Here is a 25,106-nt window from a genome sequence, read left to right as displayed (position 1 = left end):
GGAGGTAAAGTCTCCATCTTTCTTTAAGGCTGCATAATATTCCATGGTGTACATATATCACAATTTATTGATCCATTTGTGGGTCGATGGGCTCTTGGGCTTCTTCCATGACCTAGCAATTAAACTGATGGCCTTTCAGCAGGAAACTAAAAGATAATAGAATGATATTTTCAAAGTACTGATTAAAAATAACTCTACCAATCTATACTTCTAAATTAACAAAACTATAATTTTGAAATACAAGGATCAAGTGAAGTCCTTTATTTAAGGCAAATGAAAGTGAAATACATCATCACTGCTAGTCCATTGCTATGAGAAATACTAGAGGGTATTTGTCACACAAAAGGAAAATGATTCTAGAAAGAAGATTACAGATGACATAAAAAATAGAAAGCAATAAAATTAGAATAATATAGGGATAATGGCAGACCAGAAAGTGCTAATGTCTTATTTCCACACAGAAATATAAAACAAAACAACAACAAAAACTGGGAAAGGTGGTTGTTTCTCTTTCTTTCTTTTTCTCTTTTTCTTTCTCATTTATTAGTTTGCTCTTGGCATTCAAGAAAAGAAGCTGTTTGACCAAACTCTCTTTCTCATTTATTTGTTTGTTCCTAGCATTCAAAAAAGAAGCTGTTTGACAAAACTTTGTAGGCATTCTGAAAACAGCCAAAGGGGACCAAGCAACACTCAATGAAGAAAAAATTATCTCCAAAAGAGTAGGAAAATTTTGTGGCATTTTACATATCTTTGTCCCACCCCCTCCCTGGTGTGGTAGCAACATCTTGGTTTTGGCCAGCAACAAAGCATCCCCTAGTTCCCCTCCTTGAAACTGAGAGAGCTGAACAGACTTTTTTGAAAATTATTGTCACAAAATGGCTGAGGTTACCTGAAAGACTGACTCAGTCATCTCTGTCTTGCACAACTCAGAAAACAGATGGGAATACTGGTGGGCACTGCTAGGAAAGGCTATAAAGGGAATGCAAACCCACAGATGCCTGAGGGTGGTGATATACAACAAAGCATCTAAAGTCCAGAGGAAAAATAGAGACAAGTGGAAAATCAGAACATTCAAAAACTGAATATATGGGAAAATTTAGAAACTTACACTCCCAGACAAGATGCATTCTCAGAAAAGTCTTGAGAAAACCTTAAGCTTTCATATGGAGCTTATCCTTATGCTCAGAGCAAATGCAGCTAATCTATGAAGAACCAATGATTAAAGACTGGGAAAGGTGGTCTTTTCTCTTTTTCTCTTTCTCTTTTTCTTTCTCATTTATTTTTTTTTGCTCCTGGAATTCAAGAAAATCTCAATCAAAATATTAGCTGAACATGAATTAAAAAACCCAGAAACTTAAATAAGTACATATGCAAAAAATAATCTTTCTAAAAATAGTTTCCAAACAGACTAGCAAAACCTTCAATAATTAAAACAAAAGCAGAAAAGTAGCAACCCTTGGGGAAAGGAAGAACATGATTTCCAGATTTACTACGTTATAATAATCAAGTGCTCAATTTTCAACAACAGCAAAATCACAGGTGTACAAAGATACAGGAAAACATGGCTCATTCAAAGGAATAAAATAAGTTAACTGAAGCCATCCCGAAGGAAGCCTAGACATCAAACTTACTAGAAAAAGACTTTGAAACAATCATCTTAAATATGTTCAAAGACCTAAGGGAAAACATGGACAAAGACCTAAAGTAAATCAAGAAAACAATATATGAACAAGATGAGAATATTAACAATGAAGTAGAAATTACAGAAAGGAACCAAATAGAAATTCTGGGGCTGAAAAGTACAATAACTGAAAAATTCACTACAGGAGTTAAAGAGCAGGCAGAAGAAATAAGTGAACTTGAATTTAGAACAATTGAAATTCTTGAGTGTGAGCAGTAGTAAGACAAAAGAACGAAGGAAAGTGAACAAAATCTAAGGCACTTGGTCAAGTGGACCAAGGAATGCATTATGGGCATCCTAGACATAGAAGAGAGAAAAGGGCAGAAAGATTACTTAAAGAAATACTGGCCCCCAAACTTCCCAAATATGATGAATGATAGCAACCTAAAAATCCAAGCATCTCAATGCAAATAAGATAAACACAAAGAGATCCCACCAAGATACATTATAATCAAAATTTCAAAGGTCAAAGATAAAAAGAGAATCCTGAAAGAAATAAGAAGTGACTCATGGCATACAAACCATCCTCAATAAGATCATCAGATGATTTCTTATCAGAAAGTTTGAAAGTCAGGAGACAATGGGACAACCTATTCAAAGTGTGAAAAGAAAATAGCTGTCAACCAAGAATGCTATATCTGGTAAAACTGTCCTTGAAAAATGAGAGCAAGATAAGACATTCCCAGATAAACATAAACTGGGGGGGGTGGGGGGGCTATGACCACTAGGTCTGATCTAAAGGAAATGCTCTAGGAAGTTCTTTAGGTTGATATGAAAAAATGCTTGGCAGTAACTCAAGCCATATATAAAGATATAAAAAGATCTCTAGTAAAGTAAATACGTAGAAAAATATAAAAGCCAGTAATATGATAATCTTGGTTTGTAACTCAAGTTTTTATTTTCTATAGGATTTAAAAGTTCAATGCATAAATATCATAAATCTATGTACATGGTATAAAGATACAATTTGTGATATCAATAACGTAACAGAGCTGAAAAGGGGTCGGGTTTTGTGTGGAATTGAAGTTAAGCTGGTATCACCTCAGAAGAGATTGTTATAATATTAGGATGTTATACGCAATCCCTATCATAACCACAAAGAAAGTATCTACAGAATATACACATAAGCACACAAGAAGGGACAAAAAAATCAACGAAACACAAAAGCAGTAACGGAGAAAATGGAAAACAAAAAAAGAAAGTGTAAGACATGTACCAAAAAAGTAACAAATGGCAAAAGTCAGTCCTTTCCTATTAGTAATTATTTTAAGTGTAAATGGATTAATCTACCCAATTTAAAAAAAGCATAGCGTGGCAGAATGAATTAAAAATAAAATTAGAATTCAATTATGCTTTCTGCAGGACACTCAACGTTAGATAAAGGCTAGACTATGAAATAGTATTAGCCAAAATAGACTTTAAGTCAAAAACAGTTACAAAGGACATCGTATAATGATAGTCAACTCACCAAAAAGATATAACAATTGTAAACAGATATGCATAAAACATCAGAACGCTAAACTACGAAAAGTAAACATTGATGGAATTGAAGAGAGAAATAGCTGTATAATGATAGCAGGAGGACTCAATACCCCACTTTCATTAATGAATAAAACGAAGATCAGCAGGGGAAGAAGATTTAAACATCACCAACTGGACTTAACAGACATATAAAGAATACTTCACCCAACGAATGCAGAGTCCATATTCCTCAAGCGCACGCAAAACGTTCTCCAGGGAGCGCGGAGCGGTTTGGTCGGTCGTTGGGGAAGCATCTTTCCTCTGCTCGGCGACTGCGGCTCTTCATTGGGCACCAGAAGCGGCTCGGTGCTTTGAGAAGTGGCCTAAAACTTCGGCCTTGGGCAAAAGAAAATGGCTCGAACCAAGCAGACGGCTCGTAAATCCACTGGTGGGAAAGCCCCCCGCCAACAGCTGGCCACCAAAGCTGCCCGGAAGAGCACTCCCTGTACCCGCGGGATGAAGAAGCCTCGTCGCTACAGGCCCGGCACCGTGGCGCTCAGACAGATTCGTCGTTATCAGAAATCCACCGAGCTGCTCATCGGGAAGCTGCCTTTCCAGAGGCTGGTGAGGGAGATCGCCCAGGATTTCAAAACCGACTTGAGGTTTCAGAGTGCAGCCATTGGTGCGCTGCAGGAGGCGAGTGAGGCGTACCTGGTGGGTCTGTTTGAAGATACCAACCTGTGTGCCATCCACGCGAAGAGGGTCACCATCATGCCCAGGGACATCCAGCTGGCTCGCCGGATACGGGGAGAGAGATCTTAAGTCAAGGCAGTTTTTATGGCGTTTTGTAGTAAATTCTGTAAAATACGTTGGTTTAATTTGTGACTTTTTTGGAAGAAATTGTTTATGATATGTTGCATTTGTACTTAAGTCATTCCATCTTTCACTCAGGATGAATGCGAAAAGTGACTGTTCACAGACCTCGGCGACGTGAGCCTTGCTGCTTGGGAGTGACAAGTTGCCAATAGGCAGAAGGGATGGGTGATATTTCTTGCTTCTCATGATGCATGTTTTTGTATGTTAATAATTTGTTGGTTAGCTATTAAGGTACTAGAATTGATAAATGTGTACAGGGCCCTTTTGCAATAAAACTGGTTATGACTTGACCCAAGTGTTTAACAATTGGGGCTGTTAAGTCTGACCATACATCGCTGTGATAGACTGGGCTTTTGCAAGGGTGAAGATACAAGCCTTAACCACAGTGTCACTTACAGTTGCCTTTTAAAAGAAAAAAAAAAGTAAACCTGGCAGCTGTAGAATACACTATGTGCATTTATTTTATATATTGTAATGTCAACGTTTTTAAATTACATGTTTTACATTCACAAAAAAAAAAGTTCTCCAGGATATATTGTATGTTAGGCCACAAAACAGGTCTCAATAAATTTTTAAAAATTGACATGATAGCTTTTTGTTTTCTCTTTCGAGCAGCACTGAGTGATGGGCATCTCTTGGGACAAGTGGCACAAGTGCCGGGAGACTGGGGGCAGGAGAAAGCCCTACTATGAGAAGCAGAAGTATGAGTGGGAACTCCCACCCCAACACTTGAGATTGGCCCTGGTGCATACACGCAGTCTGTGTTCAGGCAGGTACCAAGAAATGCCGTGCCCTGAGGCTGGATGGAGGAAACTTCTCCTGGAGCTCAGAGAGTTGTACTCACAAATCAAAGGTTTTGTCTACAGTGTGTCCAAAAACAACCTGGTCCGCACCGAGACCCCAGTGAAGAACGGCATCATGCTTAATGACATGATTACGAATCCCATTATGCACTGCCCTTGAGCCATCAGAAGGAGGCCAAGCTGACGCCTGTAGAAAAAGAGGTTTTAAACAAAAACATATCTAAAAACCTTCAGAAGAATTATGAGGAAAGTAAAGGAACACCAAGATCAGCAGTCTTTTGGAGGAGCAGTTCCAGCAGGACAAGCTTCTTGAACCCACTGCATCAAGACCAGGCCAGTGCACCTGAGCAGATGGCGATGTGCCAAAGGGCCAGAAGGTAGAGTTCTACCTGGGGAAAACCAAGGCCTGGAAAGGCAAATCTTCCTCATGTCTTACTTCATGTAATAAAGGTATATATTGTTCATAAAAATTGGCATTATATACATAGTATCTTTTCTTATCCTAATGGAATGAAACTAGAAATCAATAGCAGAAGGAAAATGAAAAATTCAAGAATACTATATATTTATACTGTATAAATTAAACAACACAATGGATCAAAGAAGAAATAACAAGGAAAATTAGGAAATATGTTTATTTTTATAGTTTTAAAAAATTTTTTCTTACACATGTGTATATTAGGTTTCCACTTTCGCCTTCACAGAATTAAAAAGGCTAAATTTAATGACAATAACAATGTTTAACATAAGGACTGAGAACAAAAACCTCATAAAGAGCGAATGAAGATAATACATTCAGAAAAGAAATCAGACGATTGCTGCAATGAAATATTAAGCAATAAGAATAGTAATAATGCAAAAAAAGTAACATTCACATCGTCAGATAGAAGTATGTCTATTATAGAATATTTTGACCAGTTAACTTATTTTTTTTCCAAAGTCTCAAAAAAATAGATAACTAATATTTATAAATAAAAGTAAAAGATAATTTCAAAAAAAACAGATCATGCCAAATCTTAGAGACAATAGAAAAATACTTCAAAATCATTCTATTTAATCTGGATACACCTGATATTAAAATTAGAGAAAATATATTATTATAAAGGGGAAATTACAAACACATTTCACTTATAAATGAGGATGCAATATGATAAACAACATATTAACATGTTGAATTAAAAATTAATATTTAAATAATATGCTTTGGTCAAAATTAAATACAATTTATATGAGAATTAGTCACTCTTTTTTTTTTCCTTGCCCACAGCTCCTCCCTCCTTCTCTGTCTGGTCTCCCCTTCCCCCATGCCCCACTGTGTCATTAATTGTCATTCATTGTCTTCATATGAAAGTTGAATACATAGGATTCTTACTTCTCCATTCCTGTGATGCTTCACTAAGAATAATGTGTTCCACTTCTATTCAGGTTAATACAAATGCTGTAAAATCTCCATTATTTTTGATGGCTGAATAATATTCTGTGGTATACATATACCACAGCTTACCAATCCATTCCTGGGTTGAAGGACATTTAGGCTGTTTCCACATTTTAGCAATTGTAAATTGGGCTGCAATAAACAGCCTAGTACAAGTGTCTTTATAATAAAATTTTTTTTTCCTTCTGGATAGATGCCCAGTAATGGGATTGCAGGATCAAATGAGAGGTCTAGGTTGAGTTCTTTAAGGTTTCTCCATACTTCCTTCCAAAAAGGTTATATTAGTTTGCAGTCATACCAGCAGTGCAAAAGTGTTCTTTCTCTCCACATCTGCACCAGCTTCTGCAGTTTTGAGATTTTGTGATATAGGCCATTCTCGCTGGGATTAGATGATATCTCAAGGTGGTTTTAATTTGCATTTCTCTAATAATTAGGGATGATGAGCATTTTTTCATATGCTTAGTAGCCATTCGTCTATCGTCTTTAGAAAAGATTCTATTCATCTCTCTTTCCCATTGATGTACGGGATTGTTGGTTTTTTTCTTGTAGATTAATTGAGGTTCTGCATAGATAGGGGGTTATTAGACTTTTCTCTGATTCAAAATATGCAAAAATCCTTTCCCATTGAGTAGGTTGTCTGTTTGCTTTGGTTGTTGTCTCCTTGGCTGTACAGAAACTTTTCAGTTTCATTACATCCCATTTGTTTATTATTGCTGTTGTTGCCGTTGCCATGGCAGCCTTCCACATAAAGTCTTTCCCCAGGCCAATATCTTCCAGTGTTTTTCCTACTCTTTCTTTGAGGATTTTTATCATTTCATGCCTTAAATTTAAGTCCTTTATCCATCTTGAATCAATTTTTGTGAGTGGAGAAAAGTGGAGGTCCAATTTCGGTCTTTTACATGTGGATATCCATTTCTCCCAGCAGCATTTATTAAATTGGGACTCTTTTCCCCAGAAGATGCTCTTGTTTGGTTTATTGAAGATTGGGTGGCTGTAAGTTGTTGGTTTCATTTCCAGGTTTTCTATTCGATCCCAAATATCTATGTCTCTATTTTTGTGCCAGTACCGTGCTGTCTTGACCACTATGGCCTGTAATACAGCCTAAAATCTGGTATGGTGATACCCCTGGCTTTGTTTTTGTTACTAAGAACTGCCTTAGCTATACGAGTTTTTTCCTGGTTCCATATAAAATGCAGAATCATTTTTTCCAAGTCTTGAAAGTAGGATGTTGGTATTTTCATAGGGATGGCATTGAATCGGTAAATTACTATGAGAAGTATAGCCATTTTAACAATGTTGATTGGAAAACATGTTGAGGTAAATGAAAATTAAGATGCAACATACCTAAAATTATGAGATGCAGTGAAAGCAGTATTAAGAGGGAAATTTATAGCTATAAATGCTTACATTAAGAAGAAAGATCTCAAATCAACAACTTCACTTCCTTGACTAGGAAAAGAACAAACTAAAACCAATCTATCAGAAGGAAGGAAATAATGAAGACAACAGCAGAGATAAATAAAATAGAGACTAGAAAAACAATAAAGAAAATCAGAAAACCACAGGTTGGTTCTTTGAAAAAATCAACCAAAATTGATAAATATTTAATTAGATTAACTGAGACCAATAAGAGAACACAAATAACTAAAGTCAAATGATAGTGGGGACATTTCTACTGATTTCACAGAAATAAAAAGGATTACAGATGGTCCCCAGCTCATGATGTGTTTGACTTAAGATTTTTTGACTTTACAATCATGCTAAAGTGATGTGCATTCAACAGAAACTACACTTTGAATACCCATGCCATCATTCTGTCTTTCACTTTCATTATAGTATTCAATAAATTACATGAGATATTCTGTCCTTTATTATAAAATAGGCTTTGTGTTAGACAATTTTGTCCAACTGTAGGCTGATGTAAGTATTTTTGGCACATTTAAGGTAGGCTAGGCTAAACTATGATTTTTTGGTAGATTAAGTGTATCAAATATGTTTTCAACTTAAGATATTTTCAATTTACAATGGGTTTATTAGGATGCAACCCCATCTGTATAAAAGGGCACTAGGAATGGTCATGTATTAACACATTATATAACTGAGTTGTAATGGACAAATTCTGAGAAACATACAACTTACCAAGACTAAATCATGAAGAAACAGAAAATCTCAATAGGCCTGTAATTCAAAAGGAGATTGAATCAGTAATTACAAACCTCTCAACAAAGAAAGAATAAAGGACCAGATAGAATTGTTTATTAATTCTACTAAAAACTTGACGAGTATACCAGTCTTTCTTTGCACCATATTTATGTTGAACAATGCTGATCAGAAATGTGTTAATACTTGCATGACAAGTTGAGCACAAGAATGTCTGTAGAAGAGTTACTGATATAGCCAAAAACTGGAAACAAATGCCCATGATGGTGGGATGGATAAGAAGAGTGTGATATGAAATGTTATTTAGCAACAACAATAAGTAAACTACAACTACGTGCAATAAGTAGATGACTCTTACAAGGTTCAGAAGTCATTTCAGTTAATTTTTATGAAGTTTAAAAATGCAGAGAAATAAGCTACAATAAGTCGGAATATTAGTTAACTTTGAGGAAAATGGTGAGTACAGGGATGAAGTGAGGCTTTGGGAATTGGCAATGCCCAGTTGGCAAAAGGGTGATAGTTTACATGGGTGTTTGTGATAATTCATTGAACTTTACATTTATGTACATTATGTCTACTTTTCTGTATTTATGTTCTTTTTTATGTTGCTAATTTTTTTTATTAAATCATAACAGTGTACATTAATACTATCGTGGGGTACAGTGTACTATTTCTCTATACAATTTGAAGTACTTTCATCCAGCTGGTTAACATAGCCTTCATGCCTTTTTCTTAGTTACTGTGTTAAGACATTTATATTCTACATTTAGAGAGATTCACATGTACCCTTATAGGAGGAAGCATAGGCGTGATCCTGCCAATCACCCTCCCTCCACCCACTCTCCCCCTCCCCTCCACTCCCTCTCCTCTTTCCCCATGTTCCTGGGCTAAAATTGGGTTATAGCTTTCCTATGAAAGCTATAAATTAGTTTCATAGTAGGGCTGAGTACATTGAATGCTTTTTCTTCCATTCCTGGGATACTTTGCTAAGAAGAATATTTTCTAGCTCCATCCATGTAAACATGAAGGAGGTAAAGTCTCCATCTTTCTTAATGGCTGCATAGTATTCCATGGTGTACATATACCACAATTTATTGATCCATTTGTGGATCGATCAGCTCTTGGGCTTCTTCTATGACCTAGCAATTATGAATTGGGCTTCAATGAACATTCTGATACAGATATCTTTATTGTAGTGTGATTTTTGGTCTTCTGGATATATACCTAATAGAGGAATTTTAGGGTCAAATGGCAGGTTTATTTTTAGATCTTTAAGTGTTCTCCAGCTGTCTTTCCAAAAGGAACGTATTAGTTTGCAATCCCCTCCAGCAGTGTAGAAGTGTTCCCTTTTCTCCACAACCACGCCAGCATCTGTGGTTATTCTTCACAATAACAAATTAAGGGGGTTAGCAAGGCTTCTAGCAATAGGTTGCAAATGATTTCAAGAAATGTAAGACTTCCTTCAAAATTAAGCTTTCTGTCATGATCTATCTATGGGAAACTGCAGAAAAAGCAAATTAAGAGTTGTTTTTTAAAGACCATATTCTGCCCAGTTAGGAAACACTATGCTTTCTAAATAATCCTAGGTATGATTCTCCAGCTTAAAATTTTAAAAATCTCTGTCCTTTGCTTGGTCACTAAACTTGGCGTGATAGTCTGTTTCCTGACAAATCTGTCAATAATGTTTACAACAAATAAAGTATAGAATCAATGAATTGCAGAAGTTAAAAGAATCATCTCTTAAATTTTTCGAGGTAGGATTTCTTTGTGAATCTGGTGGAATCTATGGCACTTCCTCTTGAAAATGTATGTGTATTATATACACAATTTAATGTATGCAATGTGGTACACACAATTTGGGTGTGGTTCACCATGCAGTTTATTCAATCCATGTTGTTTGGTAGATAATGGTCTAGGCAAAAAGAGGTCAAGAGACACAGCTGGTCAATGGAAAAAACAAAACTGGTATTAAAGACTCTTAATTTCCAAACCAATCATGATTATTTCAAGAGAAGCAGCTGCATTTCCCTTCCCCTGTGTTCCCATCTGTGTCCTGTTGCTGTCCACGTGGAATGGTCATAGAATTCTGTCCTTTCCTTTGGCCTATCTTGGGAGTGCCTTCAGCCACAAAGATGACGCCCTTATCCCCTTTTACAAATAACATCACTACTTGTATTTATGTATATGCACTATCTTTCCAACTACGTTGTGGTGATCATGCCATATTTATTTTCCCCCCAAACCACCTAGCAAAGTATAAAGCACATGATCATGTAATTTGTCAAATTAAATAATTTGTCTAGTTAAATTTGCCGTGCAAATATTAGGCTGAAAGTTCATGATAGAACTAAGTCTCATGATTGTGAAGTTATTATGAACTCAGCGTCTGATGTCAGACTGACCTAGATATGAATTTGGCCTCTGCCGTTTACTAGCTGTAGGTTGCAGGATTTACGACTTAACCAGAGTCTTGCGTGGTAAATCTCAGTGTACCAAACGTATTTCATAAGGTCACGGGGAGGATTAAAGAAAATACAGTAAGCTATTTAAAATACCTCAAGCAGTGCTGGCATAGTAAAAACTCAGAACAATATTAAGATAGAAAAGGTTAAGATTATTATGGAACTTCAGGAAACACAGGTCAAATATGGTACATGTTATAAATGTCTAAGCAATTAGAGCAATCAATTGCACCTGGCTGCCCTCCACTTCCCGTAACAATACATCTTAGAATTGTCCTTGATCTCTAGAAGCTTGTAATCCATGTGGAAGGAAACAAATAGAGCCCTCGCAGCAACACCAGTAAGCTGAGCAAGTTGAAACTTGCACGAGTGAATCAGAAAGGATGCTGTTAGCTGAGTTCCTTGGAAGTGAAATAATGGACCTTAACACAGTCTGTCTCAAAACTTTTGTAAAGACCTACGTTATACCTCCAGGAACACTGATTGAAACCTAAGAAATGGGCCTCAGAAAGTGTTTTTCAAATTGCAAGCTGTGGCTCAGAAAAGAATTTAATGGATTTCAGTGTTTTTTAAATGAATAAGAAAGGAATAGGATAGAATTTATCAGAATGTATCACATGTAATCACAGAGAATACAGCTTTGTGAAACTTTTCATTCTTATGTATGTACTAGACCAGAAGGTAAGATATACTTCTTATTGTGAGACATTGTTCTAGCAGGTTCTGCCTTTGCTTCGCCTACTGCAATGACAGGGAATTAACCAGAACTGACTAAACAGCTCCAGTTCTTCCAAAGTTCTTCTTTATTGCTAAGATGCACTGGATGAAATTGCCAGGTGTAAGTCAAAGTGATCGAAGCGTCAATGATGTCTAACCAAATGGCCAGGAATTTGCTTTTCTGTTACTCTCTGTCACGTTAGTTCAATGCCCCCTCTCCCCTTTTCCTATACGACAGCCCTTTAGAAATAATGAGGAATTGAACACACAGAGCTGGCTCCTGCCATCACTGAGGCTTACGTGCTTATCAAACAGACCAGGATATAGCAATCGTGATACTTTCAGTCTCAAGGAAGTAGAAGAATAAGGTTTCAAGCAAATGGCTTAGCAGAGGGAATCCTCATAGAATATATCATATGTGAAGATTTGAGAGTACAGAGAAATAAGGTCTAATAGAACATTCTGTAATGATGGTAATATACTTCATCTGCATTGTCTGATTTGACAGCCACTAGTTACATATGGCAACTTAGCACTTGACCTGTGGCTAGTGCCATGTGACTGTGGAGATGCAATTTTAATTTAACTTAAATGTAATTAATTTAAATTTAAATAGCCACGTTTAAGTGTGGCTACAGAGTGAACTGAGCAGATAAAGAAGAAGGGAGGCAGTGGCTGGAGAAGTCAGCAGGGTGCAGATCTGGAAGAACCTTCAGAAGCACCTTAATAAGTGTAGACTTTATCCTGAGAGCTGCAGGGAATCTTGCTAGGGTCTTAAGCTCCAGGGAGTGACATGATCAGATAGGAGTTTTAGAAAGATCATTCTGGCTGTCGTGGGGAGATTGATAGGAGATAGGTAGAGACATCGATTCTGTGCTTTGTAAAGGGAGAGATGGGAACAAAAGGCAGAAAAGTGACTGGAGACTATTTCATAGAAACAAATACAATACTCGTGTGCATATTTGTTATTTATGTACATTGTATATACTATTTGTTTATAGTACTAGCTCACATTTCTAGCAGCTTTTTCCTACTTGCTTATAGGGTATCAAGCCTCCTAAGTATCCTGGGTATTCCTAAAAGTACCTGAGCTCAGAAATAAGTCAGTCAATGGAGTATCCAGGCAGCATCCACCTTGTTCTTTCTCCTCTCTGTATATTTGACTCTGCTGTTTTCATGGCTTTACCTCTAAAGTGTCAAGTCATGTCAATGATCCCAGCGCTCCCAAAACCATTATTTCCTAAGGTGCCAGAAAGGAAGGGGGAGGAAAGCTCTTACCTGAGCAAGTTAATGCACAACGCTCGGCTCCGCTCATCCTCTCTTTTACCTTCAGAGAATTTTATTGAACCCACTCCTTTAAACAAAACAAAACGACATGACAAAACTAAGTCCCCAGGAACTGACGATGGTAAGTAAGTTGCCCTTAGGTCTCCCCTAAAGAATTTTGTTTTCCCGCTCTCCAGCACACCCGCCACTTGTCTCCCTGACACACCACGCAGAAGCACACACTATACATTAAGACCTCTTCAGCAACTAGAGCTTCAGCTCATGTCCACACAAGGCTGAATTCTCTTCGGGATCAGCCAACACCCTTCCTATTCTCCGAGTGTTCCTACAAAAAAAAATGGACGAAGACAAAGACGAGCAATCGCGTCCCAACAGTCAGGTAGACTATTAGACTGTGCAGGGCGAGGCAGCAAAAGCCTGACCTAAAGTGATGCGCTTGAACTCTGGTGGCTTCACATTTCAGCTTGGTCACTTTTGTCAACTGGGTGGTTTTCAGTTTACAATTCTACAAAATATCAACTTTTGGAGAGTTTTAAAAATTAAAAATGAGGCAAGAGCGGTGCTTGTACATAGGTGTGCATTAAATGAAAGCTGCTATTGATACATTAGTGCCGGAAGCTCAGGATGTTGCTTGTGAAGGGGGCACAGAGAGGCCACGCTGCCACAACACCCTCATGCATAAGCAGTTTGGGACATTTTTTTTTGTTTTTTTTTTTTTGAGACAAAGTCTCATTCTGTCACCCTAGGTAGAGTGCCGTGGCGTCATAGCAACCTCAACCTCCAAGTGATTCTCTTGCCTCAGCCTCCTGAGTAGCTGGGACTACAGGCGCCCCCCAAAATAGCTGGCCGGTTTTTCTATTCTTAGTGGAATCCGGGTCTCGCTCTTGCTCAGGCTGGTCTCAACCTCCTGAGCTCAGGCAATCCACCTGCCCCTGCCTCTCAGAGTGCTGGGATGACAGGTGTGAGCCACCAGGTCCAGCCAGTTGGGGACTGTATTAGATTACAGCTTAGGGCTCACCTAGTATAGTTTCCTCATGTTATGGATGAGGGCACTGAAGCCAGAGACAGGGAGTGACTTGGTCAGGGCCATACAGCAAATTAATAACAAAACCAGGTGAAGATTCCAAGGGTCTCCGCAAAGATTCAGCCCAATACTCCTTTCTGCAAGGCAGCAGCCTCTAAGCTGCCCAGACTCGGCTCTGATCTATCCATGTCGCTCTTATATGACAATTTGCACCCCTCTTTTCATCCGGTGTCCCCTCAATGCACCGGCAAGAGGGGTGCAGGAGAAGGCCGGGCCTCAGCAGCCAACCCCGTCGCCATAGCAACCCCGCGGGGCTGGGGAGGACTTGCGCCTCCGACGCCCCCTCCCATTCACGCAGCGGACGTGACACGTGCGGTAGGGTCACGTGTTGTTGTCAGGTCGGGAAAAGCTGCTTCCGGGTCAAAGCAGGACACCGGGCTCCCGCGGCTGAAGTGCGGGGCGAGGTGAAGAGGCGCGGGGTCGGGCCGGCCGGGAGCAGGCCCGAGGCTGAGCGGCGGGACGGCGGAGGCCGGGAGGGGGGAGGAGAGGCGCAGCCGGAGGAGCTTCGGCGGCAGCTCCCCGCCTCCCGGGCTGAGGGGTGAGTGGGCCGGGCCGCCGGCTCCGCGGGGCGCTCAAGGCCCGGGGCGCTCAGCTCCGCAGCCGACGCGTGCAGGGCCGCTCCGGGGGCGCCGGGACGCGCAGCTCCGGGAGGGACTCGGACGCGGCCCGCCTAGAGCCCCGCGCTGCGTTTGGGGAGGACGAGGCCTGGCCTCAGCTGGGGCGGGGCTGGGAGGGCTCTGGGCTGGGAGGCTGGTTCCGAGGTGGAGGGGCGTGGGGGAGCCTGGCCCAGTTCCTGGGAGAATCCAGGCTTCTCACTGGGGGATGGGAAGATGCCTCCTGGACTGCAGGCGATGGAGATGTGTCTGGGCTGCACGGGTGCTGGGAAACTTGTCTCAGGGCTACTGCATCTCCCAAAGAAGACATGTCCTCAGGGAGGTTTAGTGAGGAAAGGAAGGCATTCCTGGGCTCCTGGGACACAGCGGGCCCGCTCCTTCCACGGTCTGATAAAAGGATGTGCTGGTTTAATAAAGTGGTTTCAGAGAATAGATCCGTCCCAAGTTAGGAGACTCTGAGAGTGACAAGGTTGGAGTAAGATGGAATCTTACACGAGGGCTCCCTGTCTTGGGATCCTGGGGAGGGGGCTGGGAGAGTCAGGGTCTGTATGGAGCTTCTCTGTTGAGAATAGGGAGTGCAGAGATCTAGGTCTACTAGGAAGACATTCTAGGAATTGGTGAAGGGAGGAAATGTAGCATTGTCTCCTTTGGGGACCCAGAGCATCCAGAAGTTGTACTTGAGGAAAGTTGGTTGCAAGTGTTGAGCTGTCTGCAGGCAGTGGAAGAAAGGAGGGGCTCTACTCTGAAGTTGCTAGGCTACAGGGAGCTTGTAGGCACCGCCCAGGGCTGTGCAGAAAAGCGTGCGGTGCTTTCAAATCCAAATACAAGTTTAGTTTGGGCTTGTCTTCTATTCACTGTAAAGACCTATGAAACTCTTTTTTTTTTTTAAGAGACAGAGTCTCACTTTATTGACCTTGGTAGAGTGCTGTAGTGTCACAGCTCACAGCAACCTCCCACTCCTGGGCTTAGGCGATTCTCCTGCCTCAGCCTTCCAAGTAGCTGGGACTACAGGCGCCCGCCACAACGCCCGACTATTTTTTGTTGCAGTGTGGCGCGGGCCGGGTTTGAACTCACCACCCTCCGTATATGGGGCCGGCGCCCTACTTATGAAACTCTTACCTTGGCCTCCACCAGTCCATCTTGAGCAAGGAGACTATGAGTAGGTGCTAAGTACTAAGGAAAATGTACAGCCTTTGGGTCCTGGGGCTAACGTTAGACTTAGGTCTCCAGGGTAGTACCTTTCAAACTTTATTTTTTTCTTTTTTAAATCACGCTTCACAATAAGAAGTACATCCTACATCATGATCTAGAACATACAAAGAACGAAAAGTTTCCCAAAGCAGCATTTACTTATTACCTGTGATGTATTCTGGTAATTTCTACTATATTTCATTCTCTTTCATGTAAAAAAAAAAAAATGCTACTGAAGTACTCTAAATTGATTTGTGGGTCACAACTTGCAGTTTGAAAAACACTGTTTCTAAGGCATATTTCTTAGGCTTCAATCAGTGTCCCTATACTATAAGCTTCTAAAGGGCAAGGATGATTCTAAGAGGATGGATTTTTATGGGAGGAGGAGGGCAGCCAGATTTGTAATTGACTGCTCCATTTGTTTAGATGTTTATAACATGTAACATATTTGACCTAGGCTTTCTGAAGTTCCGTTATCTTAATCTTTGATATCTTAATGTCACCTGATCATTTGATGAGGTAATTATCTCTGTGTGGTGTTTTTTTCTCTATCCATTCGCTGTGTCTGAGAAATATGAGAGGCCTAGTTCCATATAGTTGTTATCTCACTGCAGCCTAGATAAGGAAATTTCATTTTACTGTTCCGGGGGTTGTAAAGGTATATTGATACGCTTTCCTGCTGTATAAACCATATCAAACTCTTATTACTCCAGTAATTATTGTATACTTTTTGCTACCTGAGTAAAGTTATGTGATTTGTGTCTTTAGTACACAAACACACAGGGTGGTGGTAAAAAGTTTGTGTGCAATTTAAAATAGTGTGTGAACTTTATGGCCACCCTGTATGTTTTATATTCAGTCATAAACTTAAGTATAACTTTGAATCAGTATCTTAATTCCCCCAATGAAAATGTTAGGTGAAGTCCTTGGAAAAACAGTATAGAGCCCTATCACATGTTCCGATGTTAAAGTCCTTTGAAAAGTTGTCATCTAGCCTATTGCTGCACAAATTGAGTGTCAAATGATGTTACCTAATTTCAGCAGGTAAATTTATAGAGCGTGCATATAAGACCACTTTTTGTTAAGAATGAGTTCGTATTCTTTATAACATGGAATTTAAAGGCATAGTCATTAGGAAAGAATTACCCAAGCTGAAGCTTTGTCAGTAAGTCACATTTTTGGTTAAATGCCTTATGAAAAGATTGTATCATCTTCAAACTGTGTGTGTTATCTATCTTTCTAGCCTTTAACTATTGACTGTATCTTGGATCCTGATGAGTGGTGTTGTCTTGGCATGTGTTAGCCATTCTTTTAAAATTATCTCTTTAATTGGCTAAATATTATTAATACTTTTTTCGAAATATTTAGTTTTAAAGAATGTTGATAGAAGATTTTGTCTTGTGGTGTTTAGAACATTAAGGAAGAGCCATATTCATTTGACTTCTTTGGGAAGCCTGTGTGCTTGTCAATAAACAGTTGTAGAGAAGTTTCCCTGAGTGATTGTGTGTGCTTTTTTATACTTTTCTTGACTGCCAGATGCTTTAGTGTGTCCACATATATATAGCAGGCTCTTTTCCCTCTTGTAATTTTTGCTTTCGTACTGCTATAGGTTTGGAAGTCAGATACTTACATTTGTTATATAGTAGGGGAAAATTTCCCCTTTTCACAGTGTGTGAACTGTGTGACATATATTTTGGCTAAGCAGCCAAATTCCTGACCTTTTAGTCCGGCCTATGTTTTAAATAAGTGAGCTCTTTGGTGTGGCGCCTGTAGCTCAGTGAGTAGGGTGCCAGCCATGTACATGAGGCTGGCGGGTTTGAGGCCAGCCCAGGCCTGCTAAAACAATGACAACTGCAACCAAAAAATAACTGGGTGTTGTGGCGGGCGCCTATAGTCCCAGCTACTTGGGAAGCGGAGGCAAGAAAATTGCTTGATCCCAGGAGTTGGAGGTTGCTGTGAGTTGTGGCGCTATGGCATTTTTGAGACATAGACTGTCTCAAAAAAAAAAAAAAAAAAAAAGATAAATCAGCTCTTAGTATATTTTAGACCTAGTCATCTATACACACATATAAGAAAAAGTTCTAAAAAGTACCATGAAACTGGTAACAAGTAGTTTGGCTGTGATTGTTGGCTTTGCTCTACATGTGACTAGTCATTAAGATCTACCCTTTCTTTACCATTCTTCCCTTTTTCAGACTTTTATTTCCTTGGTATTAGAATGTAATAACCTAACTATTTCCATTGTCTGTTTCTATTATAGCTTCATGTGAATACTCTTCCAAAAAGTATTGGTCTAATTATTTCATGTTTCTCCTCAAAAACCATTGCCTGCTTTCCAGGGCCCACTGAGTAAAGCCCATACTGTTTAGTTTGACATTTGGGGTCTTCAAGAACCTTTCCTTTTTTCTGACGTCACCATTTCCTTCCTAAATGCAGATTCTCTACCTGCCAAGACTTGTGCTGCTCACCCCTTCCTCTGTGTGTAAGATCACCCCTGAAAGTCTCTGTGGAACATGTGCTCCTTTCCTTTTTCAGATCCTGTTCATCCTCTCTTCTGTGAAGGCTTGCTTTCTTGTATTATCTGGACTCCTTTCTTGTATTGCTCTGTATTGTTGGTGCACTCCATTTTTATACCTTTGGTGTAAATGCCTTGGGAACAGCAGGCCCAAACGTTTTCTAATCTCTAGGACACCCAGCACAGGTTCACAGCATGGTTCGTAGAACAAGTCAGTCAGAGCCGACTGAATTTATTGTCAAAGATGCAGATCCCTGAATTTGACTTTAGACTTACCGAATCAGAATCTCTGGTGGAGCCTCACAAGCTGCCCAGATGATTTTTCTGCATAGTGAAAGTTCAGAATTACTCTACTACAGCATTTAAATAAGAACCCCTGACCTAGCATGAGGCTTTAAATGAAAGTGGGTACACAAAGAACTTTTGAGCAAATGATGTTGAACTGAGCAATATCACAGTTCAGATTGGTTTAATTTTAGAGCCTTAAGGTCACCCTACATTTGAATCCTGGTCTGCCACTCAGTAGCTGTGTGACCATAACCTCACCTTGCTTCAGTTTTCTGATCTATAAAATGGGTTAATAGTACACCTGGTAAGAGTGTTGGTAAGAATTAAACAAGATGATGTGTGTAAAAACAACACATCACACGGCACACAGTAAACTCACAATAGGTTTTATCTGCTGCTGTTATGATGGTGACTAGTATAACATCGATCATCAAAGCAATGAAAGGCTGGGCATGGTGGCTCATGCCTGTAATCCTAGCACTCTGGGAGGCCAAGACGGGTGGATTGCTCAGGAGTTCGAGACTAGCTGGAGCAAGAGGGAGACCAAAAAAATAGAAAAAAAAACTAGCCTGGCGTTGTGGCAGGCTTCTGTAGTCCCAGATACTGGGGAGGCTGAGGCAGGAGGATCACTCGAGAGGCCTAGTTCCATATAGTTGTTACCTCACTACAGCCTAGTTAAGGAAATTTCCTTTCATTTCCTTAAGAGTTTGAGGTTGCTGTGAGCTGTGATGACTCCACAACATACTACCGAGGATGACAGAGTAAAACTCTGTCTCAAAAAAAGAAAAAAAAAGAAACATCATTGTGAGAATAGGTTCCAAATCAGTCATTTAAAAAATTTAATTATTATGGATATTGTATATCCTTATAGGGTACGTGTGATATTTTGATACAGGCATCCAGTGGGTGTTATCAAATCAGGGTAACTGCCGTATCCATCACCTCAAGCATTTATCATCTCTTTGTGTTAGCAACATTCTAGTTGCACTTTTTTAGTTATTTTAAAGCATACGCTAACTTATTGATTGGAGTCATTTTGCTGTGTGATCAAATATTGTTCATTCTGGCTAACTATATTTTTGCACTGATCAGCCATCCCCATTTTATCCTGTACTCCTTCCATTCCCAGCCTTTGGTGACCATCATTCTGCTCTGTCTCTCAGGTCAGTCATTGTTACTAAGCAAATTGCTTATGTGGTTTCAAGAACTCAGGCTTATAATAGTTTCCATTTTAGGCTGACAAATTGTGGACCTGTATGGTATTTAAAGCCATAAAGTGTTAGGCTTCTTTAGGAGAGTCGGTATCAAATTAGCACATTAAATTTTTTCTCCTTCATTTCCCCACTGCCCAGAGAATACAGCGTAAACTTTTAAATGGAAGACCTTTACCTCTTGCCATCTGGCCCTTCCATTCCTCCTCGCACACACACTCCCCAGCATCTACTTTACATTTCTCACTGTATCTTACTTCTTTTTAATGCATCTGTGCCTGCACCTGTGCTTTGCCCCTCAGCGTTTTCTCAGTGTTTTGTGTGCATTTCTCTTCTCGGAAGGAAAAGGATTTATCCTTGGAACACAGTCCCAGTATCTTGTCTGTAATTGGTGCACCTCTGCTGACCTCAGTTCTCCTGTTTATTTGACTTCCCTCTTTGGCTTTCACAATAGTAACTACAGTTGATTGACCTTTACAGTAGCATGCCTGGCACTTACCTAGATGCTTTAAAAACTTTATTTCATTTAATCTTCACAGTAACCTATGAAATTGCTATTAATAGCTTCATTTTACGAGAAAGGAAGCAGGCATGGGGAGGTAAGTTAATGCGCTCAAGTTGCCCAGCAGAATCATAATTAACTCAGAGTTAAGTGAAGCTCACGTTTTTAATCAGGGGGCTCTTCTAAAAACAGGAGATTTAGGCAGGTGACACATTTCCCGCACTCAGGATCTTAAGATTGTGCGAAACTTTAATTAATAATTCATTAGTCATCCTTGGGAATGTGATCTGTGACAAGTACTGCTGTGAAAAGCATTCGTTTTAAAACTGTTCTTGGGGGTCATGCTTTTCCAGGAATTTTCAAAATTTTTATTTTTTCCTCTTTCTGCCTTACTCATTGGTATACTTGATTTTCATTTCACTGTCAGAAAGTATTACTTTATATCTGTTCAAAGTAGAATTCATTTTTCTGTTCATCCAACAAATATTCGTTGCCACGTCCCAGGCCCTGCTCTGTATAACACTAAACTAGACTGACGTGTTCCTGCTTTCATGGGACTTAAAGTTCTGGTGGAGAACGGACACTAAACTAATGGTTGTGGTAAGTGCTGTCAAGAGTGAAGGAGGCTGAGATGAGGAGTGACTGATGGTGGCAGTGGTGCTGTTGTGAGGATTGATCAGATGCAGCCTCGAGAAGGTGACATTTGTGTTTAAATTTGAGACTTAAATGCTGAGATGAAGCAACCTTGCCAAGAGCCAAGGCACAGGGTGATTTTGCAAATGTGAAGGCCGTAAGAGGAAATTAGCCTGGCTAGTGGTAGAAAGCCAGGGAAGCTGAAGCCTAGGGGGCTCCAGAAAGCCTAAGGAAGTGTGGTTAAGGAGGTGAGCAGAGATGGGTTTAAATGAAGCCTTGACGACTATCATGAAGAGATTGGATTTTATTGTAAGTGTGAAGGGAAGCCGTTGAAGAATTTAAAGAACACGAATTCAACTTAAGTTTTAGAAAGATCATTTGGCTGCTTTGTAAAGAATGAATTGAACAAGAGTAAAGAGAGACCAGGGTCCTGATGAGAGGTTGTTGGTGGCTTGACCTAGAGTAGTGGAGATGAGAAGGGTTGGGGTGTTTTGAATGTGGTGTTGATAGGTGTTCCTGATTATGTGGGGGTATAAGAGAAAGTGACAAGTCAAATACAGCTTCCGAGATGGGAGTGAGTAGAAGAGAAGTGGATTTGGTGAGGGAATTAGTAAGTCTGTTTTTGTCCCACTGTGGTTCTTCTGGATCATACCATCCTCTCAGGATACCACTGTTCTGAATTTTGTGTTTATTATTCTCTATTTTTTCTTTACAATTTTTGCCACATATGTATGTGACCCTAAATAAAAGATGCTTAATTTCTATGTTTTTGTATAAATAGGATTGTACTGTGTATGTTTTTGTGATTATTTTAGTCAGTATAGTTTTTTAAAAGTCCTTATGTCGCAGGTATAACAAACTGTCAGTTGTTCCTTTCCCTTGCTGTGCACCATTTCATTTTATGAATGGATTATGATTTATCCAGTTGCCTGTTCTTAGATATAAGGCATTTTCCCTCCAATATTTTTGCAGTTTCAAACAATGCTGTAGTGATGGGCATTCTTACCGCAGTGCATGTGTACCAGTTCCTGTAGAGTGTAAACTAAGAAGTGGAATGGCTGGATGTAGCGTCTGTGCATCTTCAGCTTTGTTAGGCAGTGGGAAATTGTTCTCCAGGTGTTTGCCCCAGTTGATGCCCCTACTAGCTACGTGAGAGTTTCTTTTCTTTCACATTTTCTCCAGTACTTGTTATTTTCAGAATTTTTAAGTTTTGCTAAATTACATGAAATGGTGTCTCATTGAAATTCTAACTTTTGTCTCTGATATTGGTGATTTTGAGCATCTTTTGTATTTATTAGCTATTTGAATTTTATCTTCCATCAAATATCCATGTCTTTTGCTTATTTTTTTATTGGGTTAGTTACTTTTTCTTAACTGTGTGTTGTTGTTTTTTTTTTTTTTTTGAGACGGAGTTTCAAGCTGTCACCCTGGGTAGAGTGCCATGGTGTCACAGCAACCTCAAACTCTTGGGCTTAACGGATTCTCAGCCTCCCAAGTAGCTGGGACTACAGGTGCCCGCCACAATGCCCAGCTATTTTTTGTGGCAGTTGTCATTGTTGGTTTAGCAGGCCCCAGCGTGTTCGAACCTGCCAGCCCCAGTGTACATGGCCAGCACCATACCCACTTAGTTACAGGCGCTGCCCTTCTTACTGTTTTTAAGAGTTCTCTGTATTAGTTAAGTACATTGGAAGTATTTATCTGTTTTTTTCCATTTTCTGACTTGTCTGTTTCTGTTTGTAATGTCTTTTGATGGTCAAAAGTTTTTCATTTTACTGGTCAACTTTTCCTTTATGTATTTTTAAATGTTTTGTTTATTAATAATTTCTTAAATCAAGATCATAAAGCTCCTTTCCTGTTAGCAGAAATAACCGTTTTCTTCTCAAGAAGGTAAAGTTTGCTTTCACATTTCATCTGGAATTGAATGTTTTTCTGTTGCAGAGATTCAGTTTCATTTTTTCTCTGATTGTTGTGCCCTGTCCTAACACCAGTTATTGAGTAGTTTAATCTCTCTACTGATCTCTTTGCCACTTCCTGCCATATTTACATGGGCCTATTTCTGGCTTTGTTCATTGGTCTGTTTTTCTTTCTTCAGAGTACAGTGGAATTCTTGTTATTAATAGTTCTTTGATGTAAAGTTGCCACAAACAGTGACTTGGTGACTATGAAGCCATTCCTCCTAGGGGAATATGTGGTTATGTTCATGTGCTCCTCTGGTCATATCATTTTCACCAAATGATCAATATATGATCTCGTTTTATATGTGTTTCTGTTCAGAGACACCTCGTTAAGTATATACTAGTATTATTGCACCGTTACCATTGACTTCCCTGTGAACAGCACTGCACTCATGCCTCAGTGAGGGTATCTAACTCATGCATTTTTCTCCATAAGGCACAGCACAGCCTCCTCATGCCTTAGAAGCACTAGCATTTCAACACTATCCTCAGGGTCCTTTTTCGGTAGTGAAATCATCAATAAAGCACAGAAAAATATCAAAAACCTGGCATTGGACAAACCACGAGAAGGACACTAGTGTCCATTGAGAGCTGAAACAGAAAGGCAGAGTGTCACCCTGTTCTACCTCAGGTGGGGATATAGGCGTGGAGGACTCTAATTTTGTGTCACTCTGTGGGTATCTGCAAAGCAACATAAAAATGCTGCAGGTTTTTGTTTTGGGTTAACAAATATCTTTTCACAGAGGGTGTGACATACATTTTATCAAGTAAATGAACTTGCAATTACAGATACAGATGTTCTTCATGAATACGAAGAATGAGGCTCAACCTTTGAAATACTGGGAGAGAGATAGTTTTTAGGAAACCATTAGCTTTGTTGTTTTCTTTTTTTGAGACATGGTTTCACTCTGTTGCCCTGGGTAGAGTGCTGTAGAATCATCATAGCTCACAGAAACCTCACACTCCTGGCACAAGCCATCCTGCCTCAGCCTCCCAAGTACCTGGGTCTATAGGCATGTGCCACCATGCCTGGCTAGTTTTTCTAGTTTTTTTGGTAGAGACAGGGTCTTCCTCTTGTTTAGGCTGGTCTCAAACTCCTGACGTTTTGTGGTCCTCTCACCTTGGCCTCCCAGAGTGTTGGGATTACACATGAGCCACCACGCCTGGCCAGGGAACCATTAGCTGTAGCACTTTCCTTTCATAGTCACACCTGCACACATATCTTTACAACATGTTAACAGAACAATTGAATGCAGTGAATCATTCAAGCACTAAGTATTCTGACAGATGCCGTTATCTCAGTACACTTCTTTTTTGAGGATACTCTTTATTATATTTATGTCATAGTATTATTTAATTCATAGGTAAATGTTTGAAGCAAGTAATTTTAGGAAAGTATTGCAACTCTTAAAATATTGAAAAGAAGTCTAAATTATTAAGCCTTTATAATTGTAACTCTTATATGGTGCTCATATTTTTTCACAGACGTTATTAATAACTTAAGGTGTAAGGTTTATAAAGGCAAGTATCCTTTAAAAGTTGAAATTTAAATATTTTATTAGTTTCTCGTTCATTTAGTGACTTTTTTTCTCATGAGTGCTAGTAAAAGATTCTAAGAAAAGATAAATGAAGATTGTATCCATCATAAATCACATTTCCCACAAAAGCTTTTATTGAGACTAGGCCATTTCATCATGATTTAGGATTCTCAAGTGAGAATTATCTACGTTAATGTGATAAGTGTGCTATGAGAGTTTAAGAGCCAGAAATTTTGGACTTGACTTATATTCTTCTATTTTAATATAGCATATACCTTATTACTTTATTTTTTAAAATATTTTATTGTAGTAAAATGTGCATAACATAGAGTTTACAATTTTAACCATTGTCAAGTGTACAGTCCCATACCACTAAGAACGTCCATGTTGTTATGCATCCGTCACTACTGTCTGTCTGCAGAGTATCTTCGTTTTTCCAGACTGAAACTCTGTATATATTAGGTAGTAATTCCCCATTCCCCTTCCCCCAGCTCCTAACGACTATCTTTCTTCTTTCAGTCTCAATGAATATGAGTACCCTGGATCCCTCACATAAGGGGAATCATTCACAGTTCCTTTGCGTGTGACTTCATGTAGCGTTATGTCTTCACGGCTCATACGTGTTACAGCATGTGTCAGAATGTTATTTCTTCATAAGGCTGAATAATAGTCCATTGTACATATATTATACCA

The 25,106-nt window shown here is 39.4% G+C and overlaps 2 protein-coding genes across 5 annotated transcripts in view; both read left to right on the top strand.

Moving 5' to 3' along the window:
- The window catches only part of TBCEL (tubulin folding cofactor E like), a 91,477-nt gene that overhangs the window by 9,405 nt on the left and 56,966 nt on the right, over nucleotides 1-25,106 (top strand). Inside the window, exon 1 of one of the 4 annotated variants that reach the window (XM_003796802.3) lies at nucleotides 14,287-14,504. The exons of 2 other annotated variants lie outside the window; for them this stretch is intronic. The gene's annotated coding sequence lies outside the window, so the exon portion shown is untranslated. Of the gene's footprint in view, nucleotides 1-14,286; nucleotides 14,505-25,106 lie in introns of those variants that run through there. One more of the 4 variants, XM_023517290.1, reaches the window with a different exon arrangement.
- LOC100951065 (histone H3.3-like) lies at nucleotides 2,525-4,009 on the top strand. Its single transcript, XM_023517292.1, has one exon. It carries the CDS (start codon nucleotides 3,554-3,556, stop codon nucleotides 3,962-3,964), a length of 411 nt encoding a protein of 136 aa, XP_023373060.1. The 5' UTR covers nucleotides 2,525-3,553; the 3' UTR covers nucleotides 3,965-4,009.

This window comes from Otolemur garnettii, unplaced genomic scaffold (genome assembly GCF_000181295.1).
Source record: "Otolemur garnettii isolate 467f Iridium unplaced genomic scaffold, OtoGar3 scaffold00108, whole genome shotgun sequence".
NCBI classification, from domain to species: domain Eukaryota; kingdom Metazoa; phylum Chordata; class Mammalia; order Primates; family Galagidae; genus Otolemur; species Otolemur garnettii.
Note: the sequence above shows the minus strand (reverse complement) of the source record. Positions and strands in the feature narration are given on the sequence as shown.